At 48.4% G+C, this 17,700-nt stretch overlaps 1 protein-coding gene across 1 annotated transcript in view; it reads left to right on the top strand.

Annotated features, from left to right (window-relative positions):
• Positions 1 to 386: 386 nt before the first annotated feature.
• Positions 387 to 17,700, top strand: part of Atp2a1 (ATPase sarcoplasmic/endoplasmic reticulum Ca2+ transporting 1) — a 21,939-nt gene continuing 4,625 nt past the window's right edge. Inside the window, exons 1-14 of the mRNA XM_004670225.2 lie at positions 387 to 636; positions 925 to 942; positions 1,311 to 1,393; positions 2,788 to 2,892; positions 4,659 to 4,797; positions 6,459 to 6,539; positions 8,078 to 8,163; positions 8,323 to 8,620; positions 8,794 to 8,960; positions 12,016 to 12,104; positions 12,364 to 12,466; positions 12,678 to 12,809; positions 17,210 to 17,335; positions 17,457 to 17,675. Coding sequence (XP_004670282.1) covers positions 519 to 636; positions 925 to 942; positions 1,311 to 1,393; positions 2,788 to 2,892; positions 4,659 to 4,797; positions 6,459 to 6,539; positions 8,078 to 8,163; positions 8,323 to 8,620; positions 8,794 to 8,960; positions 12,016 to 12,104; positions 12,364 to 12,466; positions 12,678 to 12,809; positions 17,210 to 17,335; positions 17,457 to 17,675 — 1,764 coding nt within the window. The 5' untranslated portion in view covers positions 387 to 518. The remainder of the gene's footprint in view (positions 637 to 924; positions 943 to 1,310; positions 1,394 to 2,787; positions 2,893 to 4,658; positions 4,798 to 6,458; positions 6,540 to 8,077; positions 8,164 to 8,322; positions 8,621 to 8,793; positions 8,961 to 12,015; positions 12,105 to 12,363; positions 12,467 to 12,677; positions 12,810 to 17,209; positions 17,336 to 17,456; positions 17,676 to 17,700) is intronic.

Genomic DNA, 17,700 nt, shown 5'->3' with positions numbered 1-17,700 from the left:
AGGTGCGGAGTGAGTTGTAGTGGGAAATTCACTGTAACGGGGAAGTCAAGGCAAGGGGGCAACTGCAAGAGGTGGGGTGGGGGAATGCTTAGTAACCCCTCACAGAAAGTGTAAGTCTCTTCCATACACCCTTCCCTGGCGTCGGGGCCACCGTTGCTTCCCTCCTGAGTGACACCTCAGGCTGCAGTCCCACTGTTCCTCTCTGTCAGCAGAAATCTCTCTCTCTCTTCTGACCCCTCCTGCTGGGGTCTCAGCCAGCCAATCCCTGATCTGGGAGAGGGGGGAGCTTGGCCCCCCCACTCCCTCATAAGGACCAGCTGGGGGCTGAGGGGTGGCCGGCTGCTACAAGTGGGACTGGGGTCACAGCTTTGTGGAGGGAAGAAAAACCCTGGGGGGGCAGGCAAGAAAAAGGAAGAAGCCCAGACCAACAGGCAGGTGGACACACAGGAAGGCCCCCCACAAGTGAGAGACCCCCAAGAAAGAACACATCGCCCCCTGCCCCCCAAGAAGGGAGCACAATGGAGGCTGCACACGCCAAGACCACAGAGGAATGTTTGGCTTATTTTGGGGTGAGCGAGACTACAGGCCTCACCCTAGACCAAGTTAAGAGACATCTGGAAAAATACGGCCCTAATGGTAAGTGTCTCTCAGAAGAAAGGTTGGTGTGCCCCCTCCCACCATGGGAGCTGCTCCTTCAGGGGACCTTAGAGGAGGGCTGGGCAATAGCTGACTGTTGCAGGGGGAGGAGACAGAAACAGGGTTCTGAGATCAGAAGTGTGGGGAGGAGGTTTTATGGAATGACCTTGAACCTCAGATGCCCTTTTGATAGCCTGATTCTCTTACCTCCCAAAGTCCTGGGTGTGGGGATCATGAGACTGAACCTGCAATGAATATGTCTTTTTCTTCTTTTTTTCTCTTGGGTAGAGCTCCCTGCTGAGGAAGGTAAGTTACTGGAAGCCGGAGCCCTCAAAAATAACCCTTCCTCCTATTGTCCCACCCCCTTCCCTATGCCTTCTCCTTACATGCCCCTTCCCAAAAGACAACCCTTCCCCAGACTTAGAGGACCTGGGCAGAAACCCGGAGGCATGTTCTCCTTTAGACCTCACACCTTGAGCAAGAACAAGAACAATATTTGAAGAGCCTGGTTTTGGACACTTCTTTTTGGCTGTTTCTTCTGCCTTCTCTCATGCTAAACTGGCTGTCCATCACCCTAGGATTGAGGGCACTCCAGTCCCTGAACCCCAGCTTGTCCTAGACCTTCCTCTCTTGGACCTTAACCTGAGAAACCCCTCCCCTTGCCTCTCCTCCAGGCAAGTCCCTCTGGGAGTTGGTGGTCGAGCAGTTTGAAGACCTCTTGGTGCGGATCCTTCTCCTTGCTGCCTGCATTTCCTTTGTAAGTGATGGAGGGCAGCTGGAGGCTGACTGAGGTGTTCTGGGGAATCAGGCTCTATTTGCACGGGTCACCATTCTGGATCCCATAGGCCAAGCTCTGAGCATCCTATTTTCCATACTGGAGTGGGGGTGGAGCGCATCCTCCCCTGTTCTCCCCCTCAACCCGCAGGCAGGTTTTATTTTAAGCTTTAACAGTATTCTCAGCCAAAACACTGAGGCTAAGCCACCCTCACAGCTTCAAGGACTTGAAAGGCTCAGGTTACCCCCAAGTACAGGGCTCCCGCCTATGATGCAGGCTACCGTGCCCCCTTACCTACCACTCCTGGCATGGCCAGTCCCTGATAGCCACTCTGCTTCACCAGTCCCCAGGTCCTAGCAGTCCTGCCCCACCTTCCTCGGACTCTGATGCTGATTGGTCCAGAGAAAGACATGCTTACAGAGTGGGGCTCTTTTGCTGGTACTGCAAATGTGCCTCCCAGTCCCAATTCTCATCTTTCTCCAAGCCTCACTTCTTTCCCACTGGGCTTAGCAACTCCCTTGGTTGGAGCTTAGGATCTTACTTCTCCTCACCTGGCCTGATTCACTCCTTCCCACTCTCAGCTTCCCAAGACCCCTCAGAGCTCAGGAATATCCCATCCCTTGCTCCATGTCCAGTGTCCACAGATCCTGCTGGTGGGCTCATCAGTACCCACGGTTCTAACAGTCCATCTTGCATTTCATAATTTCTTTAACATCTCAGTCCTGCTGGAAGACAAGACCCTGGAAAAGAACCCACCCTGGCCCTTGGTCTCTTCCACACAGACCATGTGCCCCTGCCTATGAGCTGGCAGGGCCTCCCTTCTCTCTTCTCAGATTTGCTCCTTGACATTTGCCTGTGGCTGCTGCCTGGCAATGGCAACAGCTGGAGCAGGGTGTGTACAGAAGGACCTGTAACCCTATCCACCCCCTCCTGCTCCCTGGTGAAATTGGAGCTTCCTTGCCTTGGCCCTGGGGGAGGGCTATGGGTGGGCCAGGCCCTTCTAAGACCACAGGGTTTTTCCTATTGGGCTTGGCTCCCATGGGTTGGATGTGGCCGTGGGGTAGTTGACCCTGGGTGTTCCCTGAGGTTTGCTTACACTCAGTTACAGTTTGGTCAGGGAAACCTGAAAGCAACCCCAGTAAATCCCCAAGTTGTGTGTGTCTGTGTCTATCTCTTTGTGCTGGACCATGGTAGTAGCCCGGTATGGCGCTCTGAGCCTTGCTGAGTGAGGAATCTCACAAAGGTGTGGGCTGTTGTCCTCCACGAGCCCCGTTAGCTCCTGCACATAGGCTGACTTCTGTGGTGGCCTTTGGAACTCTCCCACATCCTTTCTTTCTCTTTTTGTTGCCCGTTACTCTCCTCTCCTCTCTGCTTAGGTGCTGGCCTGGTTTGAGGAAGGCGAAGAGACCATCACTGCCTTTGTGGAACCTTTTGTCATTCTCTTGATCCTCATTGCCAATGCCATTGTGGGGGTTTGGCAGGTTAGCTCTGATCCCTCTTCTACCCTCCATGTCTCAGCATTGAACATGAAGCCAGCCCATTCCACCCTACTCCTCTATCACCCCTGCTCTTGCCCAGTCCTCTAGTTCTCTATCCAGCCTGGAAGTGGCATAGTCTTAGAAAGAGCTGAGAGACTGGGTATGGTGGCATATACCTGTAATCTCAGTACCCTGGACGTAGAGAGAGACAGGAGTATCTCAAGTTTCAGGCCATCCTGGACTACAGTGAGAGACTCTCTCAGAAAAAAAAAAGTGGGCATGATGGTACATACCTGTAATCCTAGCATTTGGGAGGTAGAATCAGGACTTCAAAGCTAGCTTTGACTATATAGTAAGTTTGAAACTATCCTGGTACATGAGAACCTATCTCATTTCTTTTTGGTTGTTTTTTGTTTTTTTTCTAGGTAAAGTCTCAATGTAGCCTAGGCTGACCTGGAATTCATATGTAGTCTCAGGGTGGCCTTGAACTCAGAGCGATCCATCTACCTCTGCCTCCCAAGTGCTGGGATTAAAGGCATGTGCCACCACGCCCAACATGAGAACCTATCTCAAAAAAAAAAAAAAAAAAGGGCTGGAGAGATGGCTTAGTGGTTAAGCGCTTGCCTATGAAGCCTAAGGACCCCGGTTCGAGGCTCAATTCCCCAGAACCCATGTTAGCCAGATGCACAAGGGGGTGCATGCATTTGGAGTTCATTTGCAGTGGCTGGTGACCCTGGTGTGCCCATTCTCTCTCTCTGCCTCTTTCTCTCCGTCTGTCACTCTCAAATAAATAAATAAAAATAAACAAAGATAAAAAAAGAAAGGCCAGGCATGGTGGTATGCAACTTTTATTACAATACTCTGGAGGCTGAGGCAGGAGGATTGCTGTGAGTTTAAGGCCAGCCTGGACTACAGAATGAGTGTTAGGTCAGCCTGGGCTAGAATGAGACCCTGTCTCCCCTACCCCCGCCAAAAAAAAAAAAAGGAAAAAGAAAAAAATTAGAAAAATTAGAAAAAAAAATTAGCCTCTTGTGGAGCTGAATAAGATGAACCCAGACATGCCTGGCACATAGTAGAATCTCAGTAAATACAAATTTGATTTCCTTCTTCCTCTGACCTTTCCTGTCTACCTTCCTCTTGTTTCCTGATTTTTTTTTTTTTTTGGTCTTTATTTTTGGTTTTTCAAGGTAGGGTCTCACCCTAGACCACTATGTAGTCTCAGGCTGTCCTCGAACTCAATAGCAATTCTTGTACCTGTGTCTCCTAAGTGCTGGGATTAAAGGTGTGCACCACCATGCCTGGTTTAGGTCCTGATTTTTTTAACTCCCTTTTTCTCTGCTCAAACCCCTTTACCTATTCTTGTTTGATTGTTTTTCAAGATAGAGTCTTGCTCTAGCCCAGTCTAACCTAGAATTAGTCTCAGGATGGCCTTGAACTCACAGTGATTCTTCTATGTCAACCTCCCAAGTGCTGAGATTAAAGGCCTGCATCACCACCCTAGCCTTACCTGCTCTTTTTTTTTTTTTTTTAAGTAACATTTTCTATAACAAACATACCTGCAATCATGATGGGGTGTTGTGCACTCTCCTGTGGTAGCTGGACCTGTATAAGCCTACTCTGCAGTGGCCCTGTTTTTAGGATACTGGTCCCTTCCCTGCCCTCCATATCTATATCCCTCACTCTTGCCTGCATGCATTGAGACCAGTCCTCTACCATTCCATGACTTTTGTCCCTCTCTGACCATGTTCTCCTTCACTCCCACCCTTCAGGAGCGGAATGCAGAGAATGCCATTGAGGCGCTGAAAGAGTATGAGCCTGAGATGGGAAAAGTCTACCGTGCTGACCGCAAAACAGTGCAAAGGATCAAGGCTCGGGACATTGTCCCTGGGGACATTGTGGAGGTGGCTGGTAAGTGATGGGAATGAGTGGTCCAGGAGGGGAGGCCTTGGGTCTAAGGCCAAGAAGAAGGTAGGGCTGGTGTCCAGGAAGATGGACAAGTCTATGCTTCTCCTTCCCAGACTCCTTAGGGGTCACTCCAGGACATTCAGGCCACAATGCCCCTTCGCTGTCAGAGTCCCAGCAGGAACAGTCAGTCCTGTCCCTGAGGCGGCAGACAGACCCCTGCTCCCCCTCTTCTCACCCAGCACTTGCAAGCAACAGGTGGAACCCAGTCCCTGCCAATGGCCTCCACCCCCTCCAGGGCCTGGCTCCCCTCTCCTTCCACCCACCCCCAAGCTTGGTCAGCTTTCAGTCTTGACCTCTCTGTACCCTTGAGGACTCTCAAAGGGGAAGGAGTAAGGTAGAAGGGAGGAGAGGGGCCAAAGCTCAAGCCCCCGACCATGTAAGGAAACTCCCAGTCTGTCCCAGCTCAGAGCACGGGACCTCAGAGGAGGGAGCTCAAGGAGGGCCCTCCCCTGGTGAGGGACACTTAATGCCAGTCCAGGGAGGGGCAGGAGCTGGGTGGCTAAGATTACTGGTATTCTGCCCTCTTCAGCGCTTTTTATATTTGCCCTGCACAGGCTTTGCCACCTCTCCAGGCCCCTAGCCTGACAGATGTATCTTTCTAGGCCTCCCTCCTTCAACACCATGTCACCCATATCACCATCTACACCATGTCATCACTAGAAGAATGGGGAGGGGAGCTAGTGGGCTGAAGACCCTGTAGCCCCATTGCCAGGCAGACCTGTACAGCTACAGATTGGAGTCAGCGCCACAAATGTCTATAAATATCACTTGGTCTTGGGTGTCAGGGTGTCTGCCTGATTCCATTGCTGCCCTCCTCCTTCTTCCTGCTTTCCTCTGGCACTGGAGAAGGGACCTTAGAAACCAGGAGAAAGGAAAACAAGTGAACCTTGCCCCCATACCACCCATGGGATCAAGACGTCATTAGGCAAGGACTCAGAGGTTGTGTGGGGTACACCCAAAGGTCTGGCAGGGCATCTACCTCCTTGGCCCTCCCAAGGTGCTTTCACAGGCTCACTTCCTACCTCCCCCTGAGCACCTGAACCCTGTCCCTCCAGAGTGCTCCATTTTCACACTCACTTCTGCTCGCTCCACTCGGGCTTCACACTCCACCTTTGCTGTGTGGTTGGCCTGGATTTCTCAACTCTTGTTCTCTCTCCTGATGGTTCCTGCCTTCTCCACTGTCAGCTGCTTTCTTATCCTGCCGCCATTTTTCTGCAGCTCATTCTGTTTTCCCTGAATTATTTTCTTGCCTTTCTCATCATTCTTGCTCTTGTCTCTGTGTTACTGTTTCCCATTCTCAGTTTTAACTGGATCGTTCCTAATGTGCCATTCAGAATAACCTAATGAACACATACTTTGTGCACAGAACTTTGTGAGCTTCCTTTCACAGGCTCACAGCCAGTGGAAAGAGAAACATTCAACAAGGGGTACCGTAGGAATAGTGTCATGTGGTAGGGGGATCATGGGCCTTTAAAGGCCTGACAGAGCCAGAGTTAGATGCTTCAGGACTTGAAGGATGGGTGAGGTGATTAAGGCAGACATAAATTGGGAAGAAAGAAATCTCCATTCCCAAGTGACCTCACTCTTGTCTCCTTCCTCAACAGTGGGGGACAAAGTCCCAGCAGACATCCGCATCCTATCCATCAAATCGACCACACTCCGGGTCGACCAGTCCATCCTGACAGGTATGCTGATATGGGTGGCAGGAGGGAGGTGGACAGACAGGAGTGAGGTCAGAGGGGATAAAAGAATGTCCTGCAGCAGGCTCTCCTTCTGGCTCAGCCTTCACTCTGTCACAAGGGGCCCTGGGAGACATCTGTGCCACTCTCCATCTTGTCATTGGCTCATCCCTTTCGAGCAAGTGTCTTCAACTGCTGAGCCCTCTTTCCTTATATATAGACATAGGAAACCCTCACAATGAAGAACTGTCCTATCTCCTTAAGTGAGGAGCCAGAAGATTCTGGGACAAAGTGAAGGGGTTGGACACGCTTAAGCTATGGCAGGTTTTCTTTCTCTCTTGGGAGAAGATGGTGCAGAGCAAGGCTAGGCCTGCGAGGCAGGGTGGGATGGGGCGACCTGACCCTCTGCCCTTAGTGAGGGAGGCCACATCCCCATAGTGGTATCCTCTGCTTCTCAGGAACGTGCTCTGCAATTGTCAGTGCAGCCTCATAGCCATCAGTGTATTTGATAGTCACAGGACATTGTTCTGAAGTATACACAGCATTACCCACATGTTGAGGAGCAGGTGGAAGCCTCGCAAGCAAAGCCATGCCACTGGGCCTCAGTCCAAGGTCTTTTGTTTACTTTTGGTTTTTGTTTTTTCAAAGTAGGGTCTCACTTCTAGCCCAGGCTGACCTGGAATTCACTATGTAGTCTCAGGGTGGCCTGTAACTCACAGGGATCCTCCTTCGTCAGCCTCTCAAGTGCTGGGATTAAAGGCATGCACAACCATGCCTGGTGAAGTCTTTTGACTCTTTAAAAAAATTATTTATTTATTTATTTATTTATTTATTTATTTATTTATTTTGGAGAGAGAGAGAGAGATTGTGGGCATGATGCCAGGGCTTCCAGCCACTGAAAACAAACTCCAGATGTATATGCCACCTTGTGCATCTGGCTTGCCTGGGTCCTAGAGAATCGAACCGAGGTCTTTTGGTTTTGCAGGCAAGCGCCTTAACTGCTAAGCCATTCCTGTAGTACAAGTATTCTGAATCTTAAGTACAGTGGGATTACCACTTGCCTCAAGACTTCTGCCAGGGGCTGGTGAGATGGCTCACTGGTTAAAGGCCCTTGCTTGAAAAGTCTGCTGGCCCAGGTTCAATTCTCCAATACCCACATAAAGCCAGATTCAAAGTGGTGCATGCATCTATGATCCCTCTGCACCTACACCAATGGGAGGGGAGCCAGGGGAATCCAAAGCTCACAGGCCAGGTTGTCTGACAGTTTGCAGTCTGACAATTCATTTGTGGCATCAAGAGACCCTGTCTCAAAGAAGGTGGAGTACAGATACCTCAAGGTTGTCCTCTGACCTCCACATGCATGCCATGGTATGTGCACGCACACATACACATACAATTAATTTTTTTTAAGAAAAGGCTTCTGCCAGGATGGTTGCTTGTCCTTATTAGGCTCTGACCTGCTGACCAAGGAGAGAGATAGGGTCAGGAAGTCAGGGAGAAGTGCATGACGCCATCTGAAAGCCCCTTTGACATCTTCTCCACAGGTGAGTCTGTATCTGTCATCAAGCACACAGACCCTGTGCCTGACCCCAGAGCTGTCAACCAGGACAAGAAGAACATGCTTTTCTCGGTGAGCAGACTAGGGCCAGCTATGTACACAGCCAGAGGATCTGTCTGGTTTGGGAGAAAAACATGGTGGAGGAAAAAAGAGATGAGGCTCTCATCTTGAGAGGGATACAGTATGGGGACCACCTCTTCCCTGATTCCTGCCTCTTCTTCACCTTCCCAGGGTACCAACATTGCAGCTGGTAAGGCCTTGGGCATTGTGGCTACCACTGGTGTGAGCACTGAGATTGGCAAGATCCGTGACCAAATGGCTGCCACTGAGCAGGACAAGACCCCACTGCAGCAGAAGCTTGATGAATTTGGGGAGCAGCTGTCCAAGGTCATCTCTCTCATCTGTGTGGCTGTCTGGCTTATCAACATTGGCCACTTCAATGATCCCGTCCATGGGGGTTCTTGGTTCCGTGGGGCCATCTACTACTTCAAGATTGCAGTAGCCTTGGCAGTGGCAGCCATCCCGGAAGGTAGGAAGCCTTTCCATGTCCCATCATGTGATAGTTTCATCTGTAAAAACCTTTTCTAAATTGCTGGGTCCCAGGGAGAAGAACTTGATATTTGGGGGCCATTATGCAGCTGACCACACTAGGTCATTCTCCTCCTGGATTATTCACTCACCCCATCTCCTCCATCCTCATAGGGCTTCCTGCTGTTATCACTACCTGCCTGGCCCTGGGCACTCGCCGGATGGCAAAGAAGAACGCCATTGTGAGGAGCTTACCCTCCGTGGAGACCCTTGGCTGCACCTCTGTCATCTGTTCTGACAAGACAGGCACTCTCACCACTAACCAGATGTCAGTCTGCAAGGTCAGGAACAGCCCGGGCAGCATACCCAATCAGAGCCTGCCTTAAGTTTGACATGATAGGCCTCCACACTAGTGTCTTCTCAGCCTGGCACAGACAGAGTGCTATCCTGCCAGCAAGGAAGGGATCAGCCAGACAGCTTGCTATGGCCTCGGTTCCTATGCCAGACACTGCCATGAGTTGTCTCTGATCCTCTGACAGCCCATTCAGGAGAAGGGCTATTTTACATATTATACTCTTCAGAGGAGTACACTGAGGCTCTGGGAGCTTTAGTGGCTTGCCAAGAAAATGTCATTAACAAGCAGCAGAACCAGGAGTGGTGGTCCTGCATGGGAGCACTAAGGAAGTAAAGGTAGAGAATCATGAGTTCAAAGCCAGCCAGCAAGGCTGAGACCTTGTCTTAAAAAAATAGGCAGCAGGGCTGGAGAGATGGCTTAGCGGTTAAACGCTTGCCTGTGAAGCCTAAGGACCCTGGTTCGAGGCTCGATTCCCCAGGACCCATGTTAGCCAGATGTACAAGGGAGTACACGCATCTGGAGTTCGTTTGCAGTGGCTGGAGGCCCTGGCGTGCCCATTCTCTCTCTATATCTGCCCCTTTCTCTCTCTGTCTGTTGTTCTCAAATTAATAAATAAAACAAACAAAATTTTTTTAAAAAAATAGGCAGCAAAGACAGGCATGGTGGTGCATGCCTTTAATCCCAGCACTTGGGAGGCAGAGGTAGGAGGATCACCGTGAGTTCAAGGCCACCCTGAGACTACATAGTCAACTCCACATCAGCCTGAGCTACAGTGAGACCCTACCTCAAAAAACTAAAAAAATAAATAAATAAAATTTTAAAAAAATGCAGCAAGCTGGGCATAGTGGTACATGCCTTTAATCCCAGCATTTAGATGGCTGAAGTAGGAGGATGGCTGTGAGTTTGAGGCCAGTTTGTGAATACATAGTGAATTCAGGGTTAGCTTGGGCTAGAGTGAAATGCTACCTTGAAAAATAAAGGAAACCAAAAATAGGAAGCAGAAATGAGTTCTGAACTCAAATCTGTGTGGCCCAGAGCTCTTGCTTATGCATACACTACCTCCAGAATGGCCATCTCATGACTGGGTACAGCAAGCTTGATCATACAGGTTTATCCCAGGCTGACCTGGAACTCATGGTGACCCTCTACCTGAGCCTCCTGAGTGCTAGGATGAAAGGTGTGTGCCACCACGCCTGCTTCTGAACATCATTTATTAAACCAGTGCTTTTAATATTTTATGTGCCTGGAATCATTGGCATTTGGACTTCTCAGATATATATATCTTCTATAATCTGTTGTTTTTATTTTTTATTTTTTTATAATCTGTTGTTTTTAAATATTTTTATTTATTTATTTGAGAGAAAGCAGCAGATATAGAGAGAATGTGCCAGGGCCTTCAGCCACTGCAAACGAACTCCAGATGCATACACTACCTTGTGCATCTGGCTTACAAGGGTGCTGAAGGATTGAACCTGGGTCCTTAGGCTTTGCATTAACTACCAAGCCATCTCCCCAACCCTCCATTTTTATTTTTTAAATATTTTTTATTTTTATTTACATTTATTTGAGAAAGAGGCAGATATATAAACACACACACACACACACACATGTATTAGAGAAGGGGGTTAGGAATAACAAATATGTATGCATGCCAGGTCCCCTAGCCACTGCAAACAAACTCCAGATGCATGTGCCACCTTGTGCATCTGGCTTACCTGGGTACTAGAGAATCGAACCTAGGTCCTTAGGCTTTGCAAGCAAGCACCTTAACTGCTACACCATCTCTCCAGGCCCATAAATACTTTTTTTTTTTTGGCTTTTCGAGGTAGGGTTTCACTCTAGCCCAGGCTGACCTAGAATTCACTCGGTAGTTTCAGGGTGGCCTTGAACTCATAGCAATCCTTCCATGTGCTGTGATTAAAGGTGTGTGCCACCACTCTCAGTTCATAAATATTTTTTATTATTTGTTTATATATTTATTTATATATTAGAGAGAGAATAAAAGAAGCAGATAGAGATATTGGGCACACCAGGGCCTCTAGTCACTGCAAACAAATTCCAGATGAATGTACCACCTTGTGCATCCGGCTTTATGTGGGTACCTGTGTCGTTTGGTTTTGTTGGCAAACTCCTTAACTGCTAAGCCATCTCTCCAGCCCCAATTAAAGAAGTTCTTAAACAAGGCATGGTGGCACATGCCTTTAATCCCAGCATTTGGGAGGCAGAGGTAGGAGGATTGCTGTGAGTTTGAGGCCACCCTGAGACTACATAGTGAATCCTAGGCCAGAGCAAGACCCTACCTTGCAAAATAAAAATTTTTTAAAAAGTTTTTAAAATGTTACTGTGAGCCAGGCATGGTGGCACACGCCTTTAATCCCAGCACTCAAGAGGCAGAGGTAGGAGGATCACTGGGAGTTTTGAGGCCACCCTGAGACTACATAGTGAATTCCAGGTCAGCCTGAGCTAGAGTGAGACCCTACCTTGAAAAACTAAAACTAAAAATAATAATAAATAAATAAATTTTAAAAAAGGCTATACTTTTACTAGTGAGGGCTTTGTAGTCAGATAGATCAAGGGTAAGATTGGCTGTGATATGGACAGAGTAGTGGCTCACTGCTCTGGGTGTCACATCCTCTGCCTCCTAACTCACAGGCTTCACAACCAGATCGCAGGCTTGTGTAATGTGACTTCTGTCTTCATAAAAATTTATTAATTTCCAGCTGGGCATGGTGGCGCACACCTTTAATTTCAGCACTTGGAAGGCAGAGTTAGGTGGATCACCATGAGTTTGAGGCCTCCCTGAGACTACATAATGAATTCCAGGTCAGCCTGAGCTGAGAGTGAGACCCTACCTCAAAATAACAAAACAAACAAACAAAAAATATATATGTATGTAAATTTCCTACATGTGGGGAATAATTTTATAAGGAAAAAAGCCATAAGTTTGTTCTCTTCCTTCGAAACCATAAGCTCTGTTCACAGGTGGCCTGCATTCAGTGATGGGGAGAGGTGGACATGTGCGTGGGTCTTTCTTCCTGCAGATGTTCATCATTGACAGGGTGGATGGGGACGTCTGCTCACTGAACGAGTTCTCCATCACTGGCTCCACTTATGCTCCTGAGGGAGAGGTGTAAGTCTTCCAGGAATCTCCTTGGTACCTTATATAACCCTTACTTCTTTCCCTGAGGTCCTCCTAGTTTTCCCTTCCTTTTTCTCAACCCTTCCTTTCCCAACGTTATTCACCCTCCCACATGAGCTTCCATCTCCAAATTTATTGTCATCGTCCTGTCTGCTTCCTGATTCCTGCACTCTGCTTCCTGTGCTCTGTGCACCTCATGCTGCTCTTCTCCACTGTTTCTCTCCTGCCTTCCTCCTCGCCCTGCTGCCAGATTGAAGAACGATAAGCCAATCCGGTCAGGGCAGTATGATGGGCTGGTGGAGCTGGCCACCATCTGTGCCCTCTGCAATGACTCCTCCTTGGACTTCAATGAGGTAACTTCCCACCTCCAATCCACCCTCTTCCCTTCCAGCTGGCTTAGAGTTTATGCTTCCTGGATGGGACAGGAGGAAGGGGTTTTAGGACGTAGGCAGGAGTGCAAGGGAAGGAAGTGGTTGGCTTCCTTCTTGTCCCATCAGATGAAGGTGGGTCTATTGAGTGGAGAATCCAGGCATATATTTCCTCTTCTTCCTCTGCCCATCACAGTCCAAAGGTGTCTATGAAAAGGTGGGAGAGGCCACTGAGACCGCACTCACCACTCTGGTGGAGAAGATGAACGTGTTCAACACTGAAGTGAGAAGCCTCTCAAAGGTGGAGAGGGCCAATGCCTGCAACTCGGTGAGTTGGGATGCCTTCTGCAGCCTTCCCTTTACCTCATATAGCCAGGATCCACACAGACCCAAGCAGACAAAGCCTTGTGCCCAGGCTGAGACCAAAACCAGGGCATGCAGGGGCCTCATCCACAGCTTTCCTAGGTAAGCTGGTCTCTGGTAGGACCCACTGTCCCTGCAGCTACATGGCTTCTGCTGTGTGGCCACATTGCTCTGGGAGTTACTTCCCCTTGTTTCCCAAGATAGAGCAAAGCTGACAGAAGCTGCAGTGCTACCGCTGGGCTGACCCCGAGTTCAGACATGGCCCCTTGGTTTCTGGTGTTAAGTTAGGATTCAGGCTGGACAGCTACTGCTTCCACATGGTGAAGCTTTCTTTATCCTGTTTTGTTCTATTCACTGGGTTTTTGCTGTAATGACTTGTTGATTTCTATCTTGGGTTTCTGGATGTTATGATCCCTGTAATTTATTTTTCTCATCATCCTCCTGCCTCAGCCTACTGAATACTGGAATAAAGGCATGTGTCACCATGCCTAGCTCTCTATATCTGTTCTTATTCTACATGTGGTGCTGGGAAATTGAACCCAGGATCTTCAGCATGTTAGGCAAACTTTATTTGTTTGTATGTTTACGATGGTCATTGCTATTTTATTTAATCTAGCAAGAAAAGTGAAGGAATGCTTTTAATTTGCTGTGTTTATTTATTTGGACGTGTGGGCATGTGCATATAGGCATGCCAAGGTCTCAAACACCTATCCTGCTTTACATGGGTGGCTGGGGAATTGAGCCTGAGCAAAAGGTTTTGTAAGTGCCTTTAACCACTGAGCCATTTCCCAGCCCCCTCTTTTTTGTTGTTTTTCGAGGTATGGTATTGCTCTAGCCCAGGCTGACCCACAATTCACTGTGTACCCTCTAACTCACAGCAACCCTCCTACCTCAGCCTCCTGAGCACTGAGATTAAAGAAATGTGCCATCATGATCAGCTTTTTTTTCCAAAGTAGAGTCCCACTCTATCTAGCCCAGGCCAACCTGGAATTCACTATGTAGCTCAAGTTGGCCTCAAACGCACGAAGATCCTCCTACCTCTGCCTCCCGAGTGCTGGGATTAAAGATGTGCACCACCATACCCAGCTTCTTCTTCTTTTTTTTGGTTATGATCAGCTTTTATTTATTTATTTTTTTACTGTTGTTTTTCCAGGTAGGGTCTTAATTTAGCTCATGCTGACCTAGAATTCACTATATAGTTTTAAGCTGGTCTCAAACTCACAGCAATCCCCCTACCTCAGCCTCCCAAGTGCTAGAATTAAAGTCATGTGCCTTGGTAACTTGTAAAAAATTTTTATTTAAACCAGTCATGGTGGTGTACACCTTTAATCCCAGCACTTGGGAGGCAGAGGTAGGAGGATCACTGTGAGATTGAGGCCACCCTGAGATTACATAGTGAATTCCAGGTCAGCCTGGGCCAGAGTGAGACCCTACCTTGAAAAACCAAAAAACAAAAAAATTCTTTGAGAGAGAGAGAGAGAATAGGTATGCCAACGCCTCTAACCTTTGTAAACAAACTCTACATGCATGTGCCACCTTCTGGCTTATGTGGGTATTGGGGAATTGAACCTGGGTCCTTAGGCTTGGCGGGCCTAACTGCTAAGCAATCTCTGCAGCCCTGAGATAAATTTTTGCTATGCAGCCTAGATTGATCTTTAATTCATGGCAAGCCTCCTGCCTTGGTAGAATTATATACATTAGCCACCATGACTGGTTAAAGACTTTCTTTTTTTCTGAGATAGCACCTCACTTTAGCCCAGGCTGACCTGGAATTCACTCAGTATTTTCAGGGTGGCCTCAAACTCATGGCAGTCCTCCTACCTCTGCCTCCCAAATGCTGGGGTTAAAGGTATGCACCACCATGCCCGGCTCTTCATCTTTATTTATTTAGTTTTTTTTTTTTTTTGTTTTTTCGAGGTAGGGTCTCACTTTGATCCAGGCTGACCTGGAATTAACTCTGTAGTCTCAGGGTGGCCTCAAACTCACAGCGATCCTCCTACCTCTGCCTCCCGAGTGCTGGGATTAAAGGCGTGCGCCACCACACCCAGTTTATTTAGTTTTTAAATATTTTATTTTTATTTTTTTATTTACTTGACAGAGAAAGAGGGAGAGAAAGAGAGAAAATGGGTGTGCCAGGGCCTCCAGCCACTGCAAATGAACTCCAGACGCTTGTGCCCCCTTGTGCATCTGGCTAACATGGGTCCTGGGGAATCAAACCTGGGTCCTTTGGCTTTACAGGCAAACGCCTTAACCACTAAGCCATCCCTCCAGCCCTTGTCATCTTTTTGTGTTTTGGCATTTATTTATTTGGATGTATTTGGTGTGCATGCCTGCATGTGTGCAGGCATATGTGATATGCATGCCTGGGTCTTCTCCACTGCAAATGAGTACCTATTCAGCTTTATGTGGATTAAAGGGAACTGAGCCCGGGCTGACAGGCTTTGTAAGCTAGTGCCTTGAACTACTGAGTCCTCTCCAGCCCAATTCATCTTTTACTGTATGTCAGGCACTAGGCCTGCATTGTCTAATAATACTTGTTTTTATTTACATTTAAATTAATTGAATTAAATAGAGGTTCTTGGGAGGTAAAGACAGGAGGATTGCCACCAGTTCTAGGCAGCCTTGGGGCTACAGTATGAGATCCAGTCTCAAAAAGAAAATACAAAGCGAGCTGGAGAGATGGCTTAGGGGTTAAGGTGCTTGCCTGCAAAGTCAAAGAACCTCAGTTCCATTCCCCAGGATCCATGTTAGCCATATGCACAAGGTGGCACATGCATCTGGAGTTCATTTGCAGTGGCTGGAAGCCCAGGTGCACCCATTCTCTCTCTCCCTCTCTCTCTCTCTCTCTGCCTCTTGCCCTCTCTCAAATAAATAAGTAGATAAATAAATAAATAAATAAAAATAAAAAAAGAAAAGGCAACACAAAGCCAGGCATACACGTGCTCGGGAGGCAGAGGTAGGAGGATCACCCAGTTCAAGGCCACCCTGAGAATAGAGTGAAATCCAGGTCAGCCTGGGCTAGAGTGAGACTCTACCTCGAACAAACAAAACAAAACAAAGAAAAGAAAGAAAAAAGCCAGGCACAAGGTGGTAGCACATGCCTTTAATCCCAGCACTTACGAGGTAGAGGTAGGAGGATCTCTGCAGGTTTAAGGCTAGCCTGGAACTACAGAGAAGGTTCTAGGACAGAGTGAGATGAGACCCTACCTTGAAATTAAAAAAAAAAAAAAAAAAGCCCACACAAACCCCCAGGGTGGAGAGGGTTGGAGTTCTTTGGTTACACTGGCTACATTCCAGTGTGCAGGAGCCACTGCTCACTAGCACCACATTGGACAGTACAGATCACACTTTTCTTCTTTCTTTCTTTTTTGTTTTTTGAGCCAGAGTCTCATTCTGGCCCAGGCTGACCTGGAATTCACTCTATTCTCAGGGTGGCCTTGAACTGGGTGATCCTCCTACCTCTGCCTCCCGAGCACCTGTGCCTGGCTTTGTGTTGCCTTTTCTTTTTTTATTTTTATTTATTTATCTACTTATTTATTTATTTATGTAGTCTCAGGATGGCCTTCAACTTATGGTGATCCTCTTACCTCTGCCTCCCTAGTGCTGGGATTAAAGGTGTGTGCCACCATGCCCGGCTTCTTTTCTTCTTCTTTTTATTTATTTATTTGAGTCAGAGAGAGAGAATGGGCGCGCCAGGGTGTCCAGGGCATGCCAGGGTGTCCAGCCACTGCAAACGAACATCAGATGCGCACCCCCTTGTGCATCTTGCTAACGTGGGTCCTGGAGAATTGAACCTGGGTCCTTTGGCATTGCAGGCAAGCACCTTAACTGCTAAGCCATCCCTCCAGCCCTATTCTTCTTTCTTAATTTCTTTGTTTTATGTTTTTTTTGAGGTAGGGTTTGCTGTAGCACAGGCTGACCTGGAATTCACTAGGTAGTCTCAGGGTGGCCTTGAACTCACAGAAATCCTCCTACCACTGCCTCCCAAGTGCTGGGATTAAAGGCGTGCACCACCGTGCCTGGCAAGATCACACATTTCTGTTATCATTGGATGTTCTGTTAGAGCTACACAAAGCCAGTATGCTTTATACAGTTGTAACACTTGAGCTGGGGGTGTGACTTAGTGGTAGCAGGGTTACCTAACGTTCATGAGGCTGTGGGTTCCATCCCCAGTACTACAGAAACACACCTCAAGGCCCTCAGTGTGGGGCCTGGTAAGGAAGCACTGTGACAGGCCTTGTCTTGGAGGTCTCTCCATTTCCCCTGTGGTATTAGGCTTGGCTTTAGTCTTAGCCTCAGCAGGGGTCTGCTGTGATCTCCAGATCTTCTTGAACTGTCTCAAGGGATCTGATCTTTTCTTTGCAGGTTATCCGCCAACTAATGAAGAAGGAATTCACCCTGGAATTCTCCCGAGACAGGAAGTCCATGTCTGTCTACTGCTCTCCAGCCAAATCTTCCCGGGCTGCTGTGGGCAACAAGATGTTTGTGAAGGTCAGAAACTGGACCAAAACCCACCCCTCTTCTTCCTAATCTTGCACCTCTCCTATGCTCACTCTCCCATTGCACCCTGGAAGGCAGGTGGGGGTCTCTGAATGCTGTTCTGGTCTCCTAGGGTGCTCCTGAGGGGGTCATCGACCGCTGTAATTATGTGCGGGTTGGCACCACCCGTGTGCCATTGACAGGCCCTGTGAAGGAGAAGATCATGTCAGTGATCAAGGAGTGGGGCACTGGCCGTGACACCCTGCGCTGCCTGGCTCTCGCCACCCGGGACACCCCCCCCAAGCGGGAGGACATGGTCCTAGATGACTCAGGAAAGTTCATGGAGTATGAGGTGAGCCAGTGGGACTTCCTACTGT

Source organism: Jaculus jaculus, chromosome 12, assembly GCF_020740685.1.
Source record: "Jaculus jaculus isolate mJacJac1 chromosome 12, mJacJac1.mat.Y.cur, whole genome shotgun sequence".
In the NCBI taxonomy this organism is placed as follows: Eukaryota; Metazoa; Chordata; class Mammalia; order Rodentia; family Dipodidae; genus Jaculus; species Jaculus jaculus.
This window is presented reverse-complemented; position numbering and strand designations above follow the sequence as displayed.